This window comes from Esox lucius, chromosome 7 (assembly GCF_011004845.1).
Source record: "Esox lucius isolate fEsoLuc1 chromosome 7, fEsoLuc1.pri, whole genome shotgun sequence".
NCBI classification, from domain to species: domain Eukaryota; kingdom Metazoa; phylum Chordata; class Actinopteri; order Esociformes; family Esocidae; genus Esox; species Esox lucius.
The window spans coordinates 34542211-34564327 of record NC_047575.1 but is presented as its reverse complement, the minus strand read 5'-3'; the positions used below and the strand labels follow the sequence as shown (position 1 = coordinate 34564327).

The window sequence follows — 22117 nt, the reverse complement described above, 5'->3', positions numbered from 1 at the left end:
GAACGCGCACTCTCTCGGTTCACATTGCTGCAACTTATTTGCTTGTTGAGAGGAGTTTCGCCTACAGTACATACACTCACCTAAAGGATTATTAGGAACACCATACTAATACTGTGTTTGACCCCCTTTCGCCTTCAGAACTGCCTTAATTCTACGTGGCATTGATTCAACAAGGTGCTGAAAGCATTCTTTAGAAATGTTGGCCCATATTGATAGGATTGCATCTTGCAGTTGATGGAGATTTGTGGGATGCACATCCAGGGCACGAAGCTCCCGTTCCACCACATCCCAAAGATGCTCTATTGGGTTGAGATCTGGTGACTGTGGGGGCCATTTCAGTACACTGAACTCATTGTCATGTTCAAGAAATCAATTTGAAATTATTCGAGCTTTGTGACATGGTGCATTATCCTGCTGGAAGTAGCCATCAGAGGATGGGTACATGGTGGTCATAAAGGGATGGACATGGTCAGAAACAATGCTCAGGTAGGCCGTGGCATTTAAACGATGCCCATTTGGCACTAAGGGGCCTAAAGTGTGCCAAAAAAACATCCCCCACACCATTACACCACCACCACCAGCCTGCACAGTGGTAACAAGGCATGATGGATCCATGTTCTCATTCTGTTTACGCCAAATACTGACTACCATCTGAATGTCTCAACAGAAATCGAGACTCATCAGACCAGGCAACATTCTTCCAGTCTTCAACTGTCCAATTTTGGTGAGCTCGTACAAATTGTAGCCTCTTTTCCCTATTTGTAGTGGAGATGAGTGGTACCCGGTGGGGTCTTCTGCGGTTGTAGCCCATCCGCCTCAAGGTTGTGCGTGTTGTGGCTTCACAAATGCTTTGCTGCATTCCTCGGTTGTAACAAGTGGTTATTTCAGTCAAGGTTGCTCTTCTATCAGCTTGAATCAGTCGGCCCATTCTCCTCTGACCTCTAGCATCAACAAGGCATTTTCGCCCACAGGACTGCCACATACTGGATGTTTTTCCCTTTTCACACCATTCTTTGTAAACCCTAGAAATGGCTGTGCGTGAAAATCCCAGTAACTGAGCAGATTGTGAAATACTCAGACCGGCCCGTCTGGCACCAACAACCATGCCACGCTCAAAATTGCTTAAATCACCTTTCTTTCCCATTCTGACATTCAGTTTGGAGTTCAGGAGATTGTCTTGACCAGGACCACACCCCTAAATGCATTGAAGTAACTGCCATGTGATTGGTTGATTAGATAATTGCATTAATGAGAAATTGAACAGGTGTTCCTAATAATCCTTTAGGTGAGTGTATGTCACTGATCCTCGTAGCAAAAAGCTTTAATTTAATTGTGTACATCAAGGCAGCAATCGATGACCACGTTAGGCTGCGTTCCGTTATATTTTTTGAGGCAGGTTGATCGCGTGGGAAGGCACTGTCTGCAGTTTTCGGTTGGCTATTTGTTTCAAGTGTATTACTATCAACAAATCTAGACTCCGGAAAGTCCTTTTTCAGCTTACCCGAGAGGCTGAAACAATGCAGTATGGGTTTACCATGTCACTAATGTAATCAGGTGCCAGACTATGTAGTGCCTTAAAATTGATAAGCAGAATTTTAAAATCTACCCTGAAATTCAGTTACTAATGTAGAGCTGCTAACACTGGGGTTATATGAGACCTTGATTTAGTCTTTGTAAGAAGTCTGGCAGCTGAACATCTGAAACAGATGGGGGGGCCAATAATTAAAACTTTTGTTTTCAGTGTTTAATTGAAGAAAACGATTGGACATCCAGTTTGTAACATCTTCCAGGCAATTATGCAGAACACACAACTTGCTCAAGTAATTTGGCTTAACCGACAAAGACAACTGCATATCATATGCATAACAATTAAATGTCATGCAGACACTACTACCTAATGGAATTATATACAGAGACAACAGGATACCGTGGGGAGAACAAGTGTTTGATACACTGCAGATTATGCAGGTTTTCCTACTTACAAAGCATGTAGAGGTCTGCAATTTTTATCATGGGTACACTTCCACTGTGAGAGACTGAATCTAAAACAAACATGCAGAAAATCACATTGTATGATTTTTAAATAATTAATTTGCATTTTATTGCATGACAAGTATTTGATCACCTACCAACCTGTAAGAATTCCGGCTCTCACAGACCTGTTAGTTTTTCTTTAAGAAGCCCACCTGTTCTCCACTCATTACCTGTATTAACTGCACCTGTTTGAACTTGTTACCTGTATAAAAGACACCTGTCCACACACTCAATCAAACAGACTCCAACCTCTCCACAATGGCCAAGACCAGAGAACTGTGTAAGGATATCAGGGATAAAATTGTAGACCTGCACAAGGCTGGGATGGGCTACAGGACAATAGGCAAGCAGCTTGGTGAGAAGGCAACAACTGTTGGTGCAATTATTAGAAAATGGAAGAAGTTCAAGATGACGGTCAATCTCCCTCGGTCTGGGGCTCCATGCAAGATCTCACCTCGTGGGGCATCAATGATCACGAGGAAGGTGAGGGACCAGCCCAGAACTACACGGCAGGACCTGGTCAATGACCTGAAGAGAGTTGGGACCACAGTCTCAAAGAAAACCATTAGTAACACACTATGCCGCCATGGATTAAAATCCTGCAGCGCACGCAAGGTCCCCCTGCTCAAGCCAGCGCATGTCCAGGCAAATCTGAAGTTTGCCAATGACCATCTGGATGATCCAGAAGAGAAATGGGAGAAGGTCATGTGGTCTAATGAGACAAAAATTTAGCTTTTTGGTCTAAACTCCACTCGAAGGAGTGAGTACAACCCCAAGAACACCATCCCAACCGTGAAGCATGGAGGTGGAAACATAATTTTTTGGGGATGCTTTTCTGCAAAGGGGACAGGATGACTGCATCGTATTGAGGGGAGGATGGATGGGGCCATGTATCGCGAGACCTTGGCCAACAACCTCCTTACCTCAGTAAGAGCATTGATGATGGGTCGTGGCTGGGTCTTCCAGCATGACAACGACCTGAAACACACAGCCAGGGCAACTAAGAAGCATCTCAAGGTCCTGGAGTGGCCTAGCCAGTCTCCAGACCTGAACCCAATAGAAAATCTTTGGAGGGAACTGAAAGTTCTGCTTTTCTGATGTATCAAATACTTATGTCATGCAATAAAATGCAAATTACTTACTTAAATCATACGTGATTTTCTGGATTTTTGTTTTAGATTCTGTCCCTCACAGTTGAAGAGTACCTATGATAAAAATTACACGTGCCTTCTACGTGCTTTGTAAGTAGGAAAACCTGCAAAATCGGCAGTGTATCAAATACTTGTTCTCCCTACTGTATATGGGTCTACTACTGGGTGGTTGAACTAATTTCTAATTAGTTATTGGAGGTCTTGAGTTCAGTGTAACATAAATTGTGTCTGTTATCTCTTCCATTATTGGTTCTCCCTAAAAACATGCTGGATCTTTATATAGAAGGCATGAAACAGAGCGAACAGCTCACCGATATCTCACTAAGATAAAAAAAAATTCTGGGTGGGGGTGAGGCCACACAAAAAAAAAACTGTTCGTATGTTTTGGCTCCCTGTTCCGTCTCTGGTATAGCCCCTCCCCTTAATACAATGTATGTACTTGTTTCCGCAACGGAAACAGGAAAGGTATTTATGTTGTATTTCTTAGATATCACATTATGACAAAGAAAACACTTGAAACATGTAATTGTATTAAAATGCTATTGTATTCTTATACACAAGTGGTGAATTCTTACACGCACAAGCAGAGATTATTTAAAAATACATTCAAATGTAAACATTTATTTGGTAACAGTAGCCACGAAAATAAAATCATGCAACATCAGCTCAAAACACAAAAGCTCAAAAAAACATGGGGATTAAATATCAATACCAGCTTTATACCAAGTAAAAATCTGGATGTGTAAATGTACTTAATGAATAAAGCAATACTGATTCTTAATCCAATGATAGCAATACATGCACATCCAGAGAATCGCTGCGGGTGCTGGAGTTCAGAGAGATTACAACTCATTGGCCTCCCCAACATTTTAGTTGTAATGTGGTATTTTATACAAATCTTTTTCATATTTTAAAATGTGTTAGTTTGGATATTGTTTAATTGGGACAGGACTATATATATAGAAGACCCAGACCATTTCCTGTCATTTCAGGTAGTATCATACCACTTGACTGTTTGGGATCAGGTGGTCTGCACATCTATTCTGCCCCCCCACCTTGCATCTTCATTTCATTCCCCTCATAGGGCTTCCAGTCAATCTGCACTTTTAAAACAGGCCCTCGATCAGATTAATTTACAATGCTTGAAATTTACATGAGCAAGGTGACTTGCTCATAAAATGGCAAGTGAATTGAACACACATCAAACACAATGATGGTTCTCAATCAATTCAAGTAAAACATTTGCTTGTGTATCCACAATATGTACAGAGTATCAACTATTGGCCATGTTGACCATTTATGTTTAGTGGTTAAAAAACCAAGTGTATCCTCTTTTCATCCACAAGCTCTAGCACTTGCTCATCCATTCATCAACGGAAAGCAAAAAGCAACAAAAAGTGCATTGCGCCAAAATCTATAGCTATAGTTTGCATACATCATGCAACACTGGAACCTTTTCATCATGGTGGAGTCTTCCACAATGACACATCATCTGTATTCACATTCGTAAATGTCTCAGTTTGGATAATCAAAGCTTCCATTAAGCTTCTTGGCTTTTGGAGATGGACCCCGTGGTAAGGCAATCTGAGGGAATACAAATACAGAAACGCAAGCACATGTGAACAGTTTTTCCACAGCAGTTGCATTTTTGAACATTTCCAAGTATGCCCATTGCAAGATTTTCAATATAAATATCAACATTTTAAGGAAATCAGTGGCCTTCCATAGTCTAATGGTATATACTACTGACTACAATGCATATAGTTGTGCTCATAAGTTTGTAACCCTGGCAGAAATTGTGAAAGTTTGGCCTTGATTTTGTTAATATGAGTGATCTTGCAATTTTTTATTTTTTATTTAATAATAGTGATCATATGAAGCCATTTATTATCACAGTTGTTTGGCTCCTTTTTAAATCATAATAACAGAAAAAAAAAAAACCAAATGGCCCTGATCAAAAGTTGACATACCCTTGAATGTTTGGCCTTGTTACAGACACACAAGGTGACACAGACAGGTTAAAATGGCAATTAAAGGTGAATTTCCCACACCTGTGGGTTTTTAAATTGCAATTAGTGTCTGTGTATAAATAATCAATGAGTTTGTTAGCTCTCAACTGGATGCATTGAGCTGGCTAGATACTGAGCCATGGGGAGCAGAAAAGATCTGTCAAAATACCTGCGTAACAAGGTAATGGATCTTTATAAGGATAGAAAAGGATATAAAAAAAGATATCCAAAGCCTTGCAAATGCCAGTGAATACTGTTCAATCACTTATTAAGAAGTGGAAAATTCAGGGATCTCTTGATACCAAGCCAAAAATTATTTCAACCAAAACTGCCAGAATTGTTTGTGATATAAAGAAAAACCCACAGGTAACTTCAGGAGAAATATAGGCTGCTCTGGAAAAAGACGGTGTGGTTGTTGCAAGGAGCACAATATGACGATATTTGAACAGAAATGAGCTGCTTGGTCGAGTAGCCAGAAAGCAGCCTTTACTGTGCCAATGCCACAAAAAAGCCACACCTTGACATGCCTCACAGCTTATGGCACCCTGTAATTTGGAGTGACGAGACCAAAATAGAGTTTTATAGTCACAACCATAAGCACTATGTTTGGACAGGTGTCAACGAGGCCTAAAGTGAACAGAATAGCATTTCCACTGTGAAGCATGGTGGTGGCTCACTGATGTTTTGGGGCTGTGTGAGCTCTAAAGGCCCAGGGAATCTTGTGAAAATGTATGTCAAGAATGCAGCATGTAATTGGAAAATACTAGGAGACAATATGCATTCTTCTGCACAAAAGCTGTGCATGGGACGCTCTTGGACTTTCCAGCACAACAATGACCCTACACAAGGCCGAATTGACCCTCCAGTGGTTAAAGCAGAAAAAGGTGAAGGTTCATGATTGGCCATCACTGTCTCCTGACCTTAAGATGATGGAGCCACGCTAGGGAGATCTCAATCATGCAAGACGACCAAAGACGTTGCATGACCTGGAGGAATTTTGCTAAGACGAATGGGCCGCTATACCACCTGCAAAAATTCGTGGCCTCATAAACAACTACACTGAACAAAATTATAAATGCAACACTTCTGTTTTTGTCCCCATTTACCATGAGCTGAACTCAAAGATCTAAGACTTTCTCTATGTGCACAAAAGGCCTATTTCTCTCAAATATTGGTCACAACTCTGTCTAAATCTGTGTCAGTGTGCACTTCTCCTTTGCCGAGATAATCCATCCATCTCACAGGTGTGGTATAACAAGATGCTGATTAGACAGCATGATTATTGCACAGGTGTGCCTTAGCCTGGCCACAATAAAAGGCCACTCTAAAATGTGCAGTTCCCATCACACAGCACAATGCCACAGACGTCGCAACTTTTGAGGGAGCGTGCAATTGGCATGCTGACTGCAGGAATGTCCCCCAGAGCTGTTGCCCATTTATTGAATGTTCATTTCTCTCCCATAAGCCGTCTCCAAAGGCATTTCAGGGGAAGCTCATCTGCATGCTCGTCGTCCTCATTGGGGTCTCCACCTGACTGCAATTTGTCCTTGTAACCGACATGAGTTGGCAAAAGCCTGTTGAGCAGATCGCACTATACAGAGCAGATGGCAGACAGCGTTTATGGCGTCATCTGGGTGAGCGATTTGCTGATGTCAACGTTGTGGATTGAGTGGCCCATGGTGGCGGTGGGGTTATGGTATGGGCAGGCGTGTGTTATGGATACCGAACACAGGTGCATTTTATTGATAGCATTTTTAATGCACAGAGATACTGTGACGAGATCCTGAGACCCATTGTTGTGCCATTCATCCACGACCATCAACTCATGTTGCAGCATGATAATGCACGGCCCCATGTTGCAAGGATCTGTACGCAATTCCTGGAAGCTGAAAACATCCCAGTTCTTGAATGGCCAGCATACTCACCGGACATGTCACCCATTGAGCATGTTTGGGATGCTCTGGATCGGCGTATATAACAGCGTGTTCCAGGTCCTGCCAATATCCAACAACTTCGCACAGCCATTGAAGAGGAGTGGACCAACATTCCACAGGCCACAATCAACAACCTGATCAATTGCGAAGGAAATGTGTTGCACTGTGTGAGGCAAATGGTGGTCACACCAGATACTGATTGGTTTTCGGACCCCCTCAATACTGTGAAACTGCACATTTTATAGTGGCCTTTTATTGTGGACAGCCTTAGGCACACCTGTGCAATAATCATGCTGTCTAATCAGCATCTTGATATGCCACACCTGTGAGGTGGATGAATTATCTTGGCAAAGGAGAAGTGCTCATCTACACAGATTTAGTCAGATTTCGGAAAAATTAGAGAAATAGGCCTTTTGTGTACATAGAGTCTTATATCTTTGAGTTCAGCTCATGATAAATGGGGGCAAAACCAAGTGTTGCATATATAATTTTGTTCAATGTATTACAAAAGACTGCACGCTGTCATTGATGTTAAAGGGGGAAATGCACAGTATTAAGAACTAAGGGTATGCAGACCTTTCAACAGCGGTCAGTTCATTTTTTTCTTTGTTGCAATGTTTTGTTTCATGATTGTGCCATTCTGTTATGACCTACAGTTGAATGTGAATCCCATAAGAAATACAAGACGTGTTTTGCCTGCTCACTCATGTTCTTTACAAATGGTACATATTACCAATTCTCCAAGGGTAGGCATACCTTTGAACACAACTGTATGTACTGCTGCAGTGTGGATTCAAATGTGGCCTAATGCCCATTAAGCAAAATCATTCATCATTTATGGAGGTGACCTTCTCCACATTGATGTGCTCTCATTACCTTCTTCCTGATTTCCTCTGAGATATAATTTCCTCTTTAAATGGTGTTTTTCAGTCACCAGTATAGGTCACACCAAACTGCTCTGGTTTCTTGGGAGTCCCGCCCAGGCACTTTCATAAAGATCCCTCCTTTGACTGGTTCATTTGGTACTCAATAATTTACCCACTTTGCATCTTAAATATAGTTTTTCTACTACACACATTATTTTCTCCAAATCAGCATATGGAATTGGTAACTATGAACCAGTTCTCAGATAAATAAAAAAGACTCATTAAATAAAGTTTCCAGGATGAACACTAAAAAAAAACCCAGTGACCTACCTGGAACCTGCGTTGCAGGGCCTGAGTCATGTTTGGGGTGAAGCAAGTGCCAGTCTCCATATTCTCCTTGTCAAACAGAGGAGTACCACCAGGACTCCTAAAGAATGGACAGAAACTTAGTCTGACTAAACTTTCACTTAACTTCTGGTTTCAGGTAAACCACATGAACCCCCAAATGAAACACAGTGGTTAAATGCATTACCTGCGGATTTCAACCCTCTTCAGCTGTGTACGCAGACTTCTGGGACTTTTGGCAGGTGTTCTATCATGGAAGAACGAAAACATCTGATCATATCCACAATGACACAAAATGAATTCAATCAAGAAAAATGTCTGAAAACATTAGACAATTCTTGAATTGTCCTTGTAGCAGTTTTATAGGTCAAGCGAGCAATAAATAATTATTGCAGGCACTGAACAGGCACTCAATATAGCACATTCACCTCTATGTCAATCTCAGAAAATGTTAGATTATTGGGATATGTTGTTGTATTTCATGCTTTGGTATTGTATGTTCCCCACTGCCAAATAAGGATGATTCTAACCACATATGGTTAACTAGGGGACATTTGAAATGCAAATAGCAAAGGTTGTGCACAAGCACTCAGGCTAAGACCTAAAACTATTGCAGGATCATTGGATGAATCAGTCTTTCTATGCATGTCCAGTCTAAATTCAGTTTATTAGATACATGTTAACAATTGTTTCCATGTAATACCGATAAATTAGCCCCCAGGACACAAAACTATGACATCTGATGAAGAAACGAGGGATAGGTTTACCTGCTAACATTTAGGCGTTTGAACGGTTTCGTCTGCAATTTACAATGGGACTGTTTCAGACGAACACTCTGCAGGTCTGCCACAGTCACCAGAGGGGTACGCATCTTCTCTGGAGACCTCTGAAACACACATCGATTGTCAGAAAATTACCTTCTTGCACATATTTATGGCGGAAATGTAAGAGAAAATCAGGCATATTACAAATATCAGGGAGTGTCCTGTAGAGCTTCCATTTGAGACTATTTTGACAATCCTAAGGATATTCTTTGCTTACCTTTGACGTCACAGTGTTGACCTTTCTCAGTTTAACAGCCTGCAAATCCCTCAGGGTCACCGCCACTAGTACGTCCCGTTTCTCCTTGGAAGATAGATCACAGGAGAGAAGACTGAAATTGCTCTGTGACCGCCCAAAAAAATGTGAACGCATGGTGAGTTATTGCCTGTTCGTACCTGTTTATTATTGGAGGCCACCCTCTTTTTTGGGATGTAAGGTTGAAGGAAAGTGGTACATGGGGGAGGAGGAGGAGGGGGAGGCGGAGGCGGTGGGGGGAGAGGTAGGTCAGATGCTGGTGGTGTGAGGGCAAGAGGAGGGTCCACAGTAGATCCACAACCCAACATGAAAGTGGGAGGAGGAATCAATGGACAGATTGTACCACCAATCACAGTCCCAGGGATATGGCATGCACTCTTAGCAGCCTGCGGAAACAAGACAGGGTTTAGTGTTACCAGGTATGCCCGTCTGTTACATCATGATCAGACGCCCATGAACAGTTTGTCTCAGTGTCTCACCTCAAGAGCACAATGCACGGCGCTCATCTCCCTCTGCAGCTCAGCTATTTGATTCTGGAGGGTCTCTATTTGTTTGCCATACCCTTGCCAGAATAGCAATTTTTTCAAGAATCCAAATGACTGCAATGGATAGATAGGAGAATGAACTAGGTTAGAGTCACCAGCAAGGTTTCCAACCAACTGTCAACAGATTTGTGAATATTTTAAATGCATAATGTGGGGGCCCTGTCTGGTGCAGTGCAGCTGCTTCATTTTGGCAAAGTGTTTGAACCCTGGTTGTGACAGAGCAATAGTCCTGTGACATCAGGTTTACATCAGTATAAGTGCTTTATATCAGCCTTTTCTCAAAGAGTTTTCCAACCTTGATGTTGCAGCAGCACTTCAATCTTGAAACAGAAACAGACCACCACACCACACCACACAGAAATAACTATTGCTTAAAATGTGTATTTTTCATCTTCTACAAATTATCGTATTCTTTGATTGGCATATTGTTAAGGAGGTGACATATACGTTATACATGCTTTCTGGAACTTGTGGTATTCTATAAACAGATCAATTCCAGAGGAAGGACATTCTACCAACATTTCTAATTTGCTCATAAATGTTTTTGCTGAGGAGATCTTGGGTTTTTATGACATAAATATATCATTGCGAATTACTTTGTAACTTAAGTTGCTGCGCTACTTGCCCCTTTTAACAGAAACACTGCTGTGTATGTGGGACAACATCTTGGAGCCACTCTCTACCTCACTGTAGATGTCTTCACTAGAAGTTGCAATGTGAACTAACCATATCTTTTGCTAAATAAATGGTGGCCTATATTGTGTAGTATGTGTCTGTCACTTCACTGCATACGATTAGGGGCTAAATAATGTTCAAAATGTAACCCAGACCTTTTGTTCTCTAAGAATAACAACGAGCTACAGTGGAGCACCCGCGTGTGACGGACAGACAACACGTGCCCATTGTCTCACAGGACGCACATTTTATTCACATCTTGTTTTACTGAAAATCACAAAACTTTGTAATTAGAATATTGCATGTCTATATCGCAGTTTGATCAGAATTACTTAAACGTGCAGCCATATCTGTCACTGCACTGTTTATGCAGCATTTTGACTCTCTACTCTGGTTAAAGACCGAGTGAATCAAACCCTTCTGGAATGACATCTAAATAACACTTCCATCAACCATAACAGGCCAGTTAAAACCATTGTCTTGCTTTACAACCTACCTGGCTCAGGCTGTTCCTCCAGAACTGGTACACCCTGCGAAATGTCAGTAGCATCACTCCAACACCCAGCAAAGAAACACATCTTCTCACACTTCCTAGGGGGATGTCTTCTATTTGGGCTGGGCTGGCTTGGATCACTGGGCCACCATTTTCAAGTCTAAAGAAAATAAGTTGAATTCATCTTCCCTCTTTTGTACAACCATTCAGCCATCCATCATTTCATGCTGATATTGTAGACAACATAATAGAATGACAACTGTTCATGAGCTAGACTGACAACTACCACCTTAGTACTGTATAAACTAATATGTTCCAGTGATGAAGCCATTGACTAACTCACTTTTTAATTACAGGTGCGATCACAGGTTTTGGGTTTTCCTGAAGCCTTTTGTTCATAACAGCCCAGCGTCTGCTGCTGGCCTTCTTTTTCCCGCGTCGCATGAAGGCTTTGCTTGGTCCCTAAAAAAGGCACAGTGAAATAAAAAAAATTCTAGAGGAAATGTTCATGTAGTCTAGTACCGATTTCATTCACTTTGCTTTGTTTCTATTTGTTTAGCTAAATATCTATCCAGGTGTTTTATCAGCTATACCCTATGAAAGTGATGCAATCATAATTCTGTATCCTGTCCCATAGAGTCTATTTAGACAACACATTCTTTACAAATGGTGCATATATTACCAATTCTCCAAGGGTATGTAAACTTTTGAGCACAAATGTATGTACTGCTGCAGTGTGGATTCAAATCATTTAACTGTATTTATTTTAGGTTATGCCATTAACTTTAAGCTTTTGGACTACATTAACTTATTTTCAAAAATGTATGTTGTGCTACTTTTGGACCTGTTCTAAAAGTTTTGCTATTGAATCAACTTTTAGGATAAGGGTTAAATTAGACCTCAGATAATCAATCCCAATACCTAACATATTCCACCCATCAATGTTTGAAGTGCAAACGTCATTACTTTAGAATTATAGCAGGTACTTGTTCTAGGCACCCCCGAATAAATGTGTATTTCTGTAAACCTGACCTCTACATGAGGTCTATTCAATTCCAGTCCTGGAGGGCCAAAACATTTCTGGCTTTTATCCTCTACTAATAATATGGGACTGATCCAGACCTGAGATGCCAGATGAAGGCAATCAACTAGCAGGTAAAACCAAAAACCAGAAGTGTTTCGGTCCTCCAGGACCAGATTTGAATTGCCCTGCTCTACATGGTGCAAAGTGAAACTTGTTGCAACCTTTCTGCAACATGCTATGTATAGAAAATTCACTTCCCGTTACCAATTTCAAATTTCTACAACATTGCTGTTAAATTGAACAGTGCAAGTCAAAGGAAGAAGAAAATCATAGTGATTTGCATGAAAACTGATCATATCCACACAGCAGAACCCACAGGTCTAGGCAAAGGACCTTCACTCAGAACAGTTCAGCTGAAACTCAAGTACAGTAGTTGTTCACAGCCTCTCTAGTGATATCTTTACGGTCAGCTACATAGCTTGGGAGACTAAGCGAACAAATTAACCGTTATCTGTCAACAAATATTTTGTATCACAGCATATCATGCAACTACTAGCTAGTTTGTTAGTTATCTAACTTTAGCTAGCCAAAGCTGTAACGGAAGTTAACACATGCTAGCTACGTAGCTAACTATTTGTTGCGTTAGCTTAGTGAAGCATTCCTTTTTTTAAACAAAGTATGCACGTTCATAACATTTACAACTAACGTTACATACCCATGATCCAGACATGAAACCGTATTTAAAGGAGAAGACTTAAAAAATGTGAATCTACAATCTTTGCTCAACGAAAACAAGCAAAGATTTTCAAAATGTACACCTAAATCCACGTCCACAAATCAGAAAACGTCTTACAGACAGATACATTCTTGTGGAGATAATAAAGACCAGTGATTCGCTATCAAAAGCGATGTTTCCCAGTGGCCACGCCCCCCAATGGGGTAAAGAAGTAGTAATTCCTCAGAATCTGCTGTTGGCTCCGACTGGGGCAAATTAGCCAAATAATGATTTGTAAAATCTCTTAAATGAAATAACATGATAGTTTTCTTGTTAACAAGAAATACCATTTATTTTTTCTTAGCAACCGCGTGACGCAAGTATGGCAACGTGAACGTGATTGAGTTAACTGCAGTGCGGTAGTGCTATACGTTCGAACATTGTTCACCAAACGGAAGTGAAATCTCTTGTAAAATCTCTTTCTCAGAACATGACGACTACCGTATTACGAAAGTAGATAGAATGACAAATCACAGTTGAGTACTGTAGATATTTCTGTGTCTAGCCAACTTCTTTCTGAACCCTCAGCAACCAACCGGAGCCAACCCATGCCGGTCACTTTGTTACCTAGCAACAAAATGAAAACAAACACGTAACATTTCTCTGTTTAGATCGTAAGTATATTACTGTATGTGTATTGTGTTATAAGAATATTATCGTTATTTCAGTTTTGATTTATAAATGGTGTATGGATTATGGTTAGTTAACTTATGTAGAATTTTTTAATTTTTTTTTTATCATAGTAAATTCGTGATCCATCATGTAACTAGATGAACATTTTTGTTTACGTTTCAGTGTAAATTACAGTACATTTAGGCTCGTTTGTGCAGATTAATGGTAATATTGGGAACCATTGTGGGTTTTTAAGTGTGCCGTATAATGGTAAAATCACATATAATAGCGATCACTTAATAAGAAACTGAAACAACTCTAACTTCTACATTTAGCGGCGAAAAGGTGGTCTAAACCCGGGTATTATTGCCTTCTATTGGTCAAAATCCTGGTAATATTAGGTTGTGCGATGGGCTACCAGTCTGAATGACAAATGGATCTGAACGGGTTAAAAAAAATACATCACCATATTCAGATTCTGAGGGAATACATTACAAAGTATAAAGAAGTAATGCTCCAAATCACAGATCCATACTACTAACAGAGAACAGGTACAGAATACTGGGCGTTGGGTTGAACTTGTGCAGTGTGGTGGGTCCATGGTTGTAATTTTACCGTTTATTTGGATTCCTCAATTCTTAATTCATGTTTAAAAGTGTAATGGTCAAAATCTAATATTGGGTGCTTTAGATTTTTATTATATTAATCTTAAAACTGAAATTGCTATTTTGGGTGCAATTATAGCTTACTAAATTGGGTGAATTGGAAGTGATATTTGGGTAAAGCTATATTTAAACAAAATAATATTTTTACATTATACTCATGTTAATCTCTCTTAAGCCTGCTGTGGAGAAAGGCCATAATAAATATGTGGACATTGGGAGGGGAGAGCAATTTGGTTGGGAAATGTTAATATTTTTGGGGAAATACAAAGAGTTATGTATACATAATATAATATTTTCCAAATGACAGAAATTACCGTATTTCAGAACAAATTAAGATGGTGGGTGTCAATAATTGTCCTTTTAGGTGGAATGACTATTATTTATTAATACAATTTTTTTTGTTCTTGTTGTCAGTCTTCCTACAATGGCTGGAACATGCTTTTGTGAGGCGTTTGAGCTTTATAACATTCTCAATCAGTACACTTGCCAGTCTAGACTATTGGAGTTCAACTATCTCTATTTGATAGGTAAGAGGCAGGAATCCATTTCCAAGATTCTGTCCCTTAATACACACAATTACATAATGCGGACAAATTGTTATGCTGTTTCTTCAGATGCTCGTGCTAAAGGACAGTACAATACCAGCCATATCATCACTGCCAGAAATGCTAAATGGGTATGAATGTCAAATCACATGACAGAACTCTAACCCATCCTGCCTTTGCTTAAAAATACAAAAAATAGCCTACTTGGCAACTCTGTGATAGGTCATGTCTTTTTCTTTTTACTTCATAGGACTCGAAAGGCAAGTTCATTATAAATGCAGGAGTGGAGGTGGAGAGTATGAGGTATATTGTGGTTTATGACAGCAGCACAAGTTCTTTGCAAGGTTCAGGTGAGCTTAATCATCTGCTTCATCACTGACTACAAGAGGTCTATATAATAGAAGCATTTAAGGAAAAACAAGACTGAACTATGATTTTGTTGTTGATTCATATCAATTAAGCACTCTGTGACTAAATTATATTACTCTCAACTATTTTTATCGAAAGCAACTGCTATGTCCATGATTAACAGACCCAGTCAAAATACTTAATTCATGATACCCATTCAAGGAGACAAGTAAGAATGATTTATGTCTGTATTTGTAGGTGAGGCAATTGAATGTGCGGAGGCCCTGACAAAATCAAGTCACAATCCTGTCAAGATTCTGAAAGGAGGTTATCAGAGGTTCTCAGCCTTTTATCCTTTCTTTAGGACACACAAAATCCTTTACACCATAAAGGTAATACCTCTATTGCATCAAACATTTGCGTCATAACAAGTGGCCTTGTTACACTGTGTGTGTGAGAGAGAAAGATAAAAATGTAAGAGAGAAGTAAAAGATGTATTATCTGTATCGCCAGATAAGCCATGAGAGGGTTTTGGGCTGAAATCGAGGAATATGTGTGTGCAGCAACTTGATCATCCCCTTATAAATGTTCACTATACAGACATCTTTTCACGGGCTGCATTAGGTTGCCTGTACACAATTTATTTGGCTATACAAAGCAGTATAATGACAATAGGCTACCTGGTACTTTCGTCCTCCTCCTCAATCACACTCAATAATTAGGCAGGATAAAATGTAGCCTATTTACAGGTTTTGCAGATTGCTTACACACTTGTTGGAGAATAGGGCTCATTGTGTCAAAACTCTACACACAAGCCAAATAAGACACAACACATGGCGATAAACATCTCACTTCCATGTCAAAATGAAACTGCAATCAAAATGTTACAATCCTTTTTTTTATATATTTTTTGCAACAGAATGATACACACATGCACCATTTGAATTACTCTTTCAAACCAGCAAGAACACACTGATGTTCTTTATAGAAAACACAGCTGTCTTTAGTACTTTGTATACCTTTATAATTTTCTCATAAAAGCTTCTGTGAAAAGATTGTTCCAGTACATCTACACACATTTTCAAAAAAAATATATACAGCTTGTTTGTCTGCCATTGCAGGTTTTTACAACAACAAAAACCCACAAAGAAAAGTAGAATTACAGTACAGTAATCAATACAAAACGTTACTGTCCCAGGAAACAAAAATAATGGTAATGGTAATGGTAAACAAAAACTAGTATTGTAAGGGATGGGGTGGATGGTTCATGGATCCTGCCTTCTTCATTTATCAGGTATGTTTTGCATTTTGAATAGAAGTGTTTTCCCAATGATTGCAAGAGATTTCATTCTTGAACAAAGTTTCTAATGTAAGAAACAGTGTGTAGTGTTTTGCACAGTGTGTTGCAGATTTGCAAATAAAGTGCAAAGCACAAAATGTCTTTGTACTTTTGGTACCTTTGTTTGGTTACAGGAGTATAGTTTTTAAGAGTTAAGGCATGGTTACAAAAGTTAAGGTTTTGATGCTTTTGTTTAAGCATTCACTTTCAGTGTGTGAGCAATTGGCAAAAACTAAGCATACATTTCACAATCTGACATAATGTTAGATGTTAGACTGCAGAACTGAGATTTTCTCATGTTTGTCAATTTTTAAGGAATTGGAATGAAGAGCCTTGAGGGTGCCAAATGAGTCGTCTCTTTTAGGTGAACCGAGAGGCAAAAGACTGCAAACCAAATATACTGTATTTGTTTAATGGAGCTTTTGATTTTAATTGCTAGTTCACTCATACACATTTCATTCCTCCAAGAAAACTGGCAGTGGCTTGAGAGAAAGAAAGATTTCCAGAAGTTTACACAACAAGAAAATCTAGCTGTCCGATTAGCCTACTCATGTTAAATTGCACAATGTGAGTCTGTTGAGTAAATGCAAAAGATATTCAGGTGATAAGAGTATTTAAACGTGGTGATTTGCATACATTTGTGTGCTGCTGTGTTTCATTAATTTGAAAACAGGAATTGGAGAGTTTCAGGCCTTATCCAGTGGAGCTCTTGCCAGGTCAACTCTACTTGGGCGATTACAAGCAGGCCATTAATCCTGATGTCCTAAAAGACCTCAAACTGAGTGCTCTTGTCAATGTCTCTGAAGACAGTAGTCACGTGTGCGTACAGACTCTTAAGTATTATGGATGATCCTTGGGAAAATGTAGTTGTGTTTAAATAAGTTTCTTTTTTGCATAAGGTTTGAAAAGGGAAGCCCCACCATTCTTCACATCAACGTGGCAGATTCAGTGGTAGCCGATCTGTTCTCCAGTTTTGAGAGGATTAGTGTTTTTATTGGTAAACTGCATGTATTTTCTTTTACTTTTTAGATATTACATGTTCTTATAGATTCTTTGTAATGTTTATTACTGATACCCTGTCATGTTACACATTTTATCCTTTAAGGCTCTTGTCTCAACACTGGATCTGCAGTTTTGATCTTTTCCAATAACGGAATAAGTCGTTGTAGTGCTGTGGCCATGGGTTTTCTCTTGCACCATTTTAAATATACACTGAGGGTAAGTTACACAATATTTACTTTACTGTCTTTGTAACTTACAATATAAATAGTGATCTAAAGAAATGTTCATTGTCTTAGTGATAATACTGTGATATTACAGTATAGGATTTGCTCAGCTACTGCATTTGGTGAGCTCCATATTTCCTTCCACACCTTCATAAAACTGATGGCACTTTTGTCATTGCAGGAGTCCTGGGAGCATGTCCTGCAATGTAAAACCAACATCAGGCCAAATCGAGGGTTTGTACAACAGCTATCCGACTGGGAACAGCACACACTGGGTAGAAGAATTACTGATATTACAGAGCCCTACTATTGAGATGAAAAGTGAATCATTTGAAATCCAGCACTTAATAGCACCAGAGTCGGATGGCCTGACTTGACCAGCAAGACCACTCAACACAAAACAAGGACGACATTGAGGATGTTTACCCAGGCTTGTTTACAAATGATGAATCAAATGATGACTAATTTTACTCTTGGGAAAGAATGCAGGCCTAGATATTTTATCATTAGGAAAAATATGTTGGATTTTTAAAGATGTCAATCAATGATTGTGAAAATTGTGTTTTTTGTAATGCTCAAAGGAGTTATTTATTACAGATCCAAACCGTGCCATGCTTACATTGCCTATAAGGCAAGCAAAAACCTAGATTACTCTCATAGTCTTATTATTATTATTACTGTATTTGTAAGGTTTTATTAACATTAATTATGGAAATGTATCTTATCATAGTAGATGCAATTTTAAATATTCAATAAATGTATCTAATCATAGTAGATGCAATTTTAAATATTCAATGAATTGGCATAGCCTTAACAAGTGAAACAAAGTTGGTTTTGGTCACTAGCTTATACGGTACAAAATACTCTTAGCGTTAAAGCTAATTATGCAAATATGGCAAATTTAGATTGTCATGTCAATATTGGTATAAGCATTAAGTTGGTATAGCCTGATAATGTAAAACAACGTTCTTTTGTTCTCTCTAACTTGAACAGTTAAAGGGATACTATTATAGAGGTTAATTAACAGTAATTATGTAAATACAGCAACTTTTAAGTTGGGATAGGCCAACCATGTGAAACAAATTTGGTTTAGGAGTTACATTTTTTGGGTTAATTAACACAAATTATGCAAATGTATGCAAACTAGGGGGCCTAGCCTAAACCCTGACGCACGGCCCCAGACAATTATCATGTCATTAAGCATTTTGATGTGAGGCTTGTGTTCAGCTGTTCAGCCATGCAAAGACATTTTGTGAACCTCCCAATAGTTTTTGTGCTGATTTTGCTTCCAGAGGCAGTTTGGAACTCTGGTGAGTGATGAAACAGATGATATGCGCTTTTTACGTACTATGCGCTTCTGCACTCATCTGTGGGTTAGCGTGGTCTTCCATTACGTGGCTGGGCTGTGGTTGCTCCTAGACTCTTCCAGTTCACAATTATAGCGCTTACAGTTGACCAGGGCAGATCTAGTAGGGCAGAAATGTCACAAACTGACTCGTGGCAAAGTTGGCATCCTCTGACAGCGCCACGTTTAAAGTCACTGAGCTCTTCAGTACGACCCATTGTACTGCCAGTGTTTGTCTATGTGCTGGATTTTATGCACCTGTGAGCAATGGGTGTGGCTGAAACAGAGTCAACAGAGGCACATGGGAGTCCACATACTGGTTAAGTAGCATTTGCAATATATGATATGTTTTTGGTTACCCCTCCACACACATACACCGATGAGCCAAAACAGTATGACCACCTGCTTAATACACTGTTGGTCCGCCATGTGCCGCCAAAAGAGAGCCAACCTGCTGAGGCATGGACTCTACAACACCCCTGAAGTTGTCCTGTGGTATCTGGCACCAATACATTAGCAGTAGATCCTTCAAGTCCTGTAAGTTGTGAGGTGGAGCAGCTGTGGATCAGATTTGTTGGTCCGGTACATCCTACAGATTCTCAATCGGAGAGGGTTTCCCAGCAGAACATTGCCCAGAGAATCACATCACACCCCTGGCTGGTCTGGTCGTCTTCCCACAGCGCATCATGGTGCAGTCACTTCCCCAGGTAAAAGGGTTATTCCTTTATGAAATTTTTTGTGAAGAAACCTCTTCTGATTCTTTTGGAAAGACAACTGCACTCCGCCCCTTTTGACCCTTTCGGTTTACCATACATTTCACCTGAGCTTCTATGAACTCTGATAAGAGAATGGGTAGAAATTGTTTGCTAATTGTTTGCTAATGCTAGCAGAGGGTTTGTTTGGTCTGAAGGCCCTCCTTCTGATTTGTAGTGATTATTTTATCAAACAAATACCCAAAATGCATGTCTTCTAATGGTCTGAGTTCCTTTAAATCATGGCAATGTGAATGCAGTGTCCTCACATGAGGTTAAATTGGCCCATAAAAGACCTGAGTCATAATTTTAAGGCAAGGGCAGTGTGAACAGAAAGAGAACTGAGTATTTATCACTTAAAGTTGCACCTTAGTGGTTTAAATTGGGTACAGTCCACATCTGACACTGAAGTGCTAGAAAAACTGGTATTGATGGGCGATAGACATCTATTGAACCATCTAAAGCAGTTTCTGCCGTGAGCATGGCAAGTTATCACGATTTAAGCGATTTTTCTATGCGGTTTAAAAGTTGGAGCTCGTGAGACGGGTCATAGCATTTCGAAGGTAAATGAGAAGTTTGGATTTTCACATACTACCATTTCAAGGGTGTACCGTGAATACAAGAATTATGGCAAAACATCTAACTTATGACAGCAATGTGACTGTAAAAAGGCTGTGGGAGAACGTGACCAGCGTCGGCTGGCAAGAATCGTTTCACACGATAGGCATGCAACACTGCCTCAAATAACATCTGCATTCAATGCTGGGCCCTCAACAAACATCAGCATGAGGACTGTGCAACGTAGCCTCCAGGATATGGGCTTTAGGAACCGACGCCCAACTCGAGTACCCCTGATGAATGTCCTGCGTTCATTCTGATGGGTGGGAGGCCTACCAAGTATTAGACTGGTGTACCAGTTTTTCTGGCACTTAAGTGTACAAGTTTTTACCAGAGGCCGACTGTGTGGACCAGGGACGAAGCTTAGCTTTCTCTCCCATGGGTGCGAACCAAGCCGAGGAGCCCACCCCCCACGACTCAACCCCTCCGCCGCTAAAATCTTACTACTGCTACCAGATTTCCAAACTAAAACATAGAGGAAGCTGATATTATTATTACAGTTTCATGTACCATCATAATGAACAAACACTTGTTATTAGGCTACAACAAAAAACGTACCTACAGTTACAAAACTTCACTGCTAGCTGCTGTTGGACCTGGGTCATAACTGTAATCCCCCTTCGCTTGAAGCTGTGATGCTGCTTCTGCTTCTCAACAACTTTACTTAATAAGTTTCTCAAGGGCGCATATCATTATATCCATATTTTTATAATGAATTGCTTTAATTCCACGTTCCATTTTTGTTTTGTTACTTAAGCTAGCTATCTTCCACAGTCCAAATCTTTAGCAAATGAGACGACAAGATCCGACGTTACACCCAGGGTTGTCATATATCAGTGACACCTGCGAACTCCACATGAAAACTGCACAAACGCTACTTCTATACAACCCTATCCGCATCTGGTAACACTGGTTACAGCCCCACAGTCACATTATTGGTCATCATACAAATGCATTATGGAATAACAAAACAAATATAGATGTTTATCACTTCAATGTCAACTAAATAGTATCTAGCAAACAAATCACAATATTTTATTTTGCTTGCAATATTTTTTTCAACCTTAAGATAAACTTCTTCTGGGGCCCTCTGATTAGATGCCATGGGCGCCGCGCACCCATCGCACCCATTTAAGCTCCGCCTCTGCCTGGACAAGGAGCGGTGGTGTTGATTCACAGCGATTTTTTCCCAGCTAAAATGTCATCTTAATATGCTAACTAAAGTATCTAGTAAAATTCAAAAGCTGGACAGTTGTCCACCATGATTTAACAAATTCCTGCATTTACCGATAGCTATCCACGGTTAGTCAAACAAATTAGAACTTGGATGGATTTTAAAATATATATGTAATCTCACAACCTAACCCAGTGGGCACATGACGGCTTTCTGACGCTATTCTGACATTGTATCAGAAAAACGTTGTGTGCACGTTGGGAAGCGGTCGTTCCCGTGTTGGCCTTCATCGGACTGGTGTTGTTCACATCATTCGATTAAACTTATTCAAGCATACGTTAATATAGGAAATAATTAAAAAAATATCTGCGCTGCTAAATTACACTTGTGTGCTTATTGTTTCTTTGCTAATATGAACGCTTTCAATGTTATAGGTCAATTTAAGAGAACTGTTGAGTTATTCAGCTATAAAGCATGTGCTAGCATAAGACAGTACTCAATGATCAGTATCAGTCGGAATCAGGTACTTAGTCTGTCAATTTCGTAATTTCAAAGTTAAATCTAT

At 39.8% G+C, this 22117-nt stretch overlaps 2 protein-coding genes across 3 annotated transcripts; one reads left to right on the top strand and one right to left on the bottom strand.

The window, feature by feature from the left end:
- Nucleotides 1-3727: 3727 nt before the first annotated feature.
- On the bottom strand, nucleotides 3728-13011 carry prr11 (proline rich 11). Of its 2 annotated transcripts, none has more exons than XM_010893568.3 (10): nucleotides 12869-13011; nucleotides 11473-11591; nucleotides 11133-11289; nucleotides 9896-10015; nucleotides 9557-9802; nucleotides 9381-9464; nucleotides 9107-9225; nucleotides 8527-8586; nucleotides 8325-8421; nucleotides 3728-4769 (listed from the first exon to the last, which is right to left on the bottom strand). In XM_010893568.3, the coding sequence occupies exons 1-10, from the start codon at nucleotides 12881-12883 to the stop codon at nucleotides 4701-4703; spliced, it is 1086 nt and encodes a 361-aa protein (XP_010891870.1). In that variant the 5' UTR covers nucleotides 12884-13011; the 3' UTR covers nucleotides 3728-4700. The 2 variants fall into 2 exon arrangements, with proteins under 2 accessions (XP_010891870.1, XP_010891871.1); XM_010893569.4 differs by having other exon boundaries at nucleotides 9381-9461; nucleotides 12869-13010.
- Nucleotides 13012-13117: 106 nt separating this feature from the next.
- On the top strand, nucleotides 13118-18433 carry styxl1 (serine/threonine/tyrosine interacting-like 1). The gene is made up of 9 exons (XM_010893567.4): nucleotides 13118-13542; nucleotides 14620-14732; nucleotides 14820-14881; nucleotides 15001-15100; nucleotides 15357-15490; nucleotides 17111-17256; nucleotides 17337-17434; nucleotides 17543-17655; nucleotides 17845-18433. Exons 2-9 carry the CDS (start codon nucleotides 14630-14632, stop codon nucleotides 17974-17976), a joined length of 888 nt encoding a protein of 295 aa, XP_010891869.2. The 5' UTR covers nucleotides 13118-13542; nucleotides 14620-14629; the 3' UTR covers nucleotides 17977-18433.
- The last annotated feature ends 3684 nt before the right edge of the window (nucleotides 18434-22117 follow it).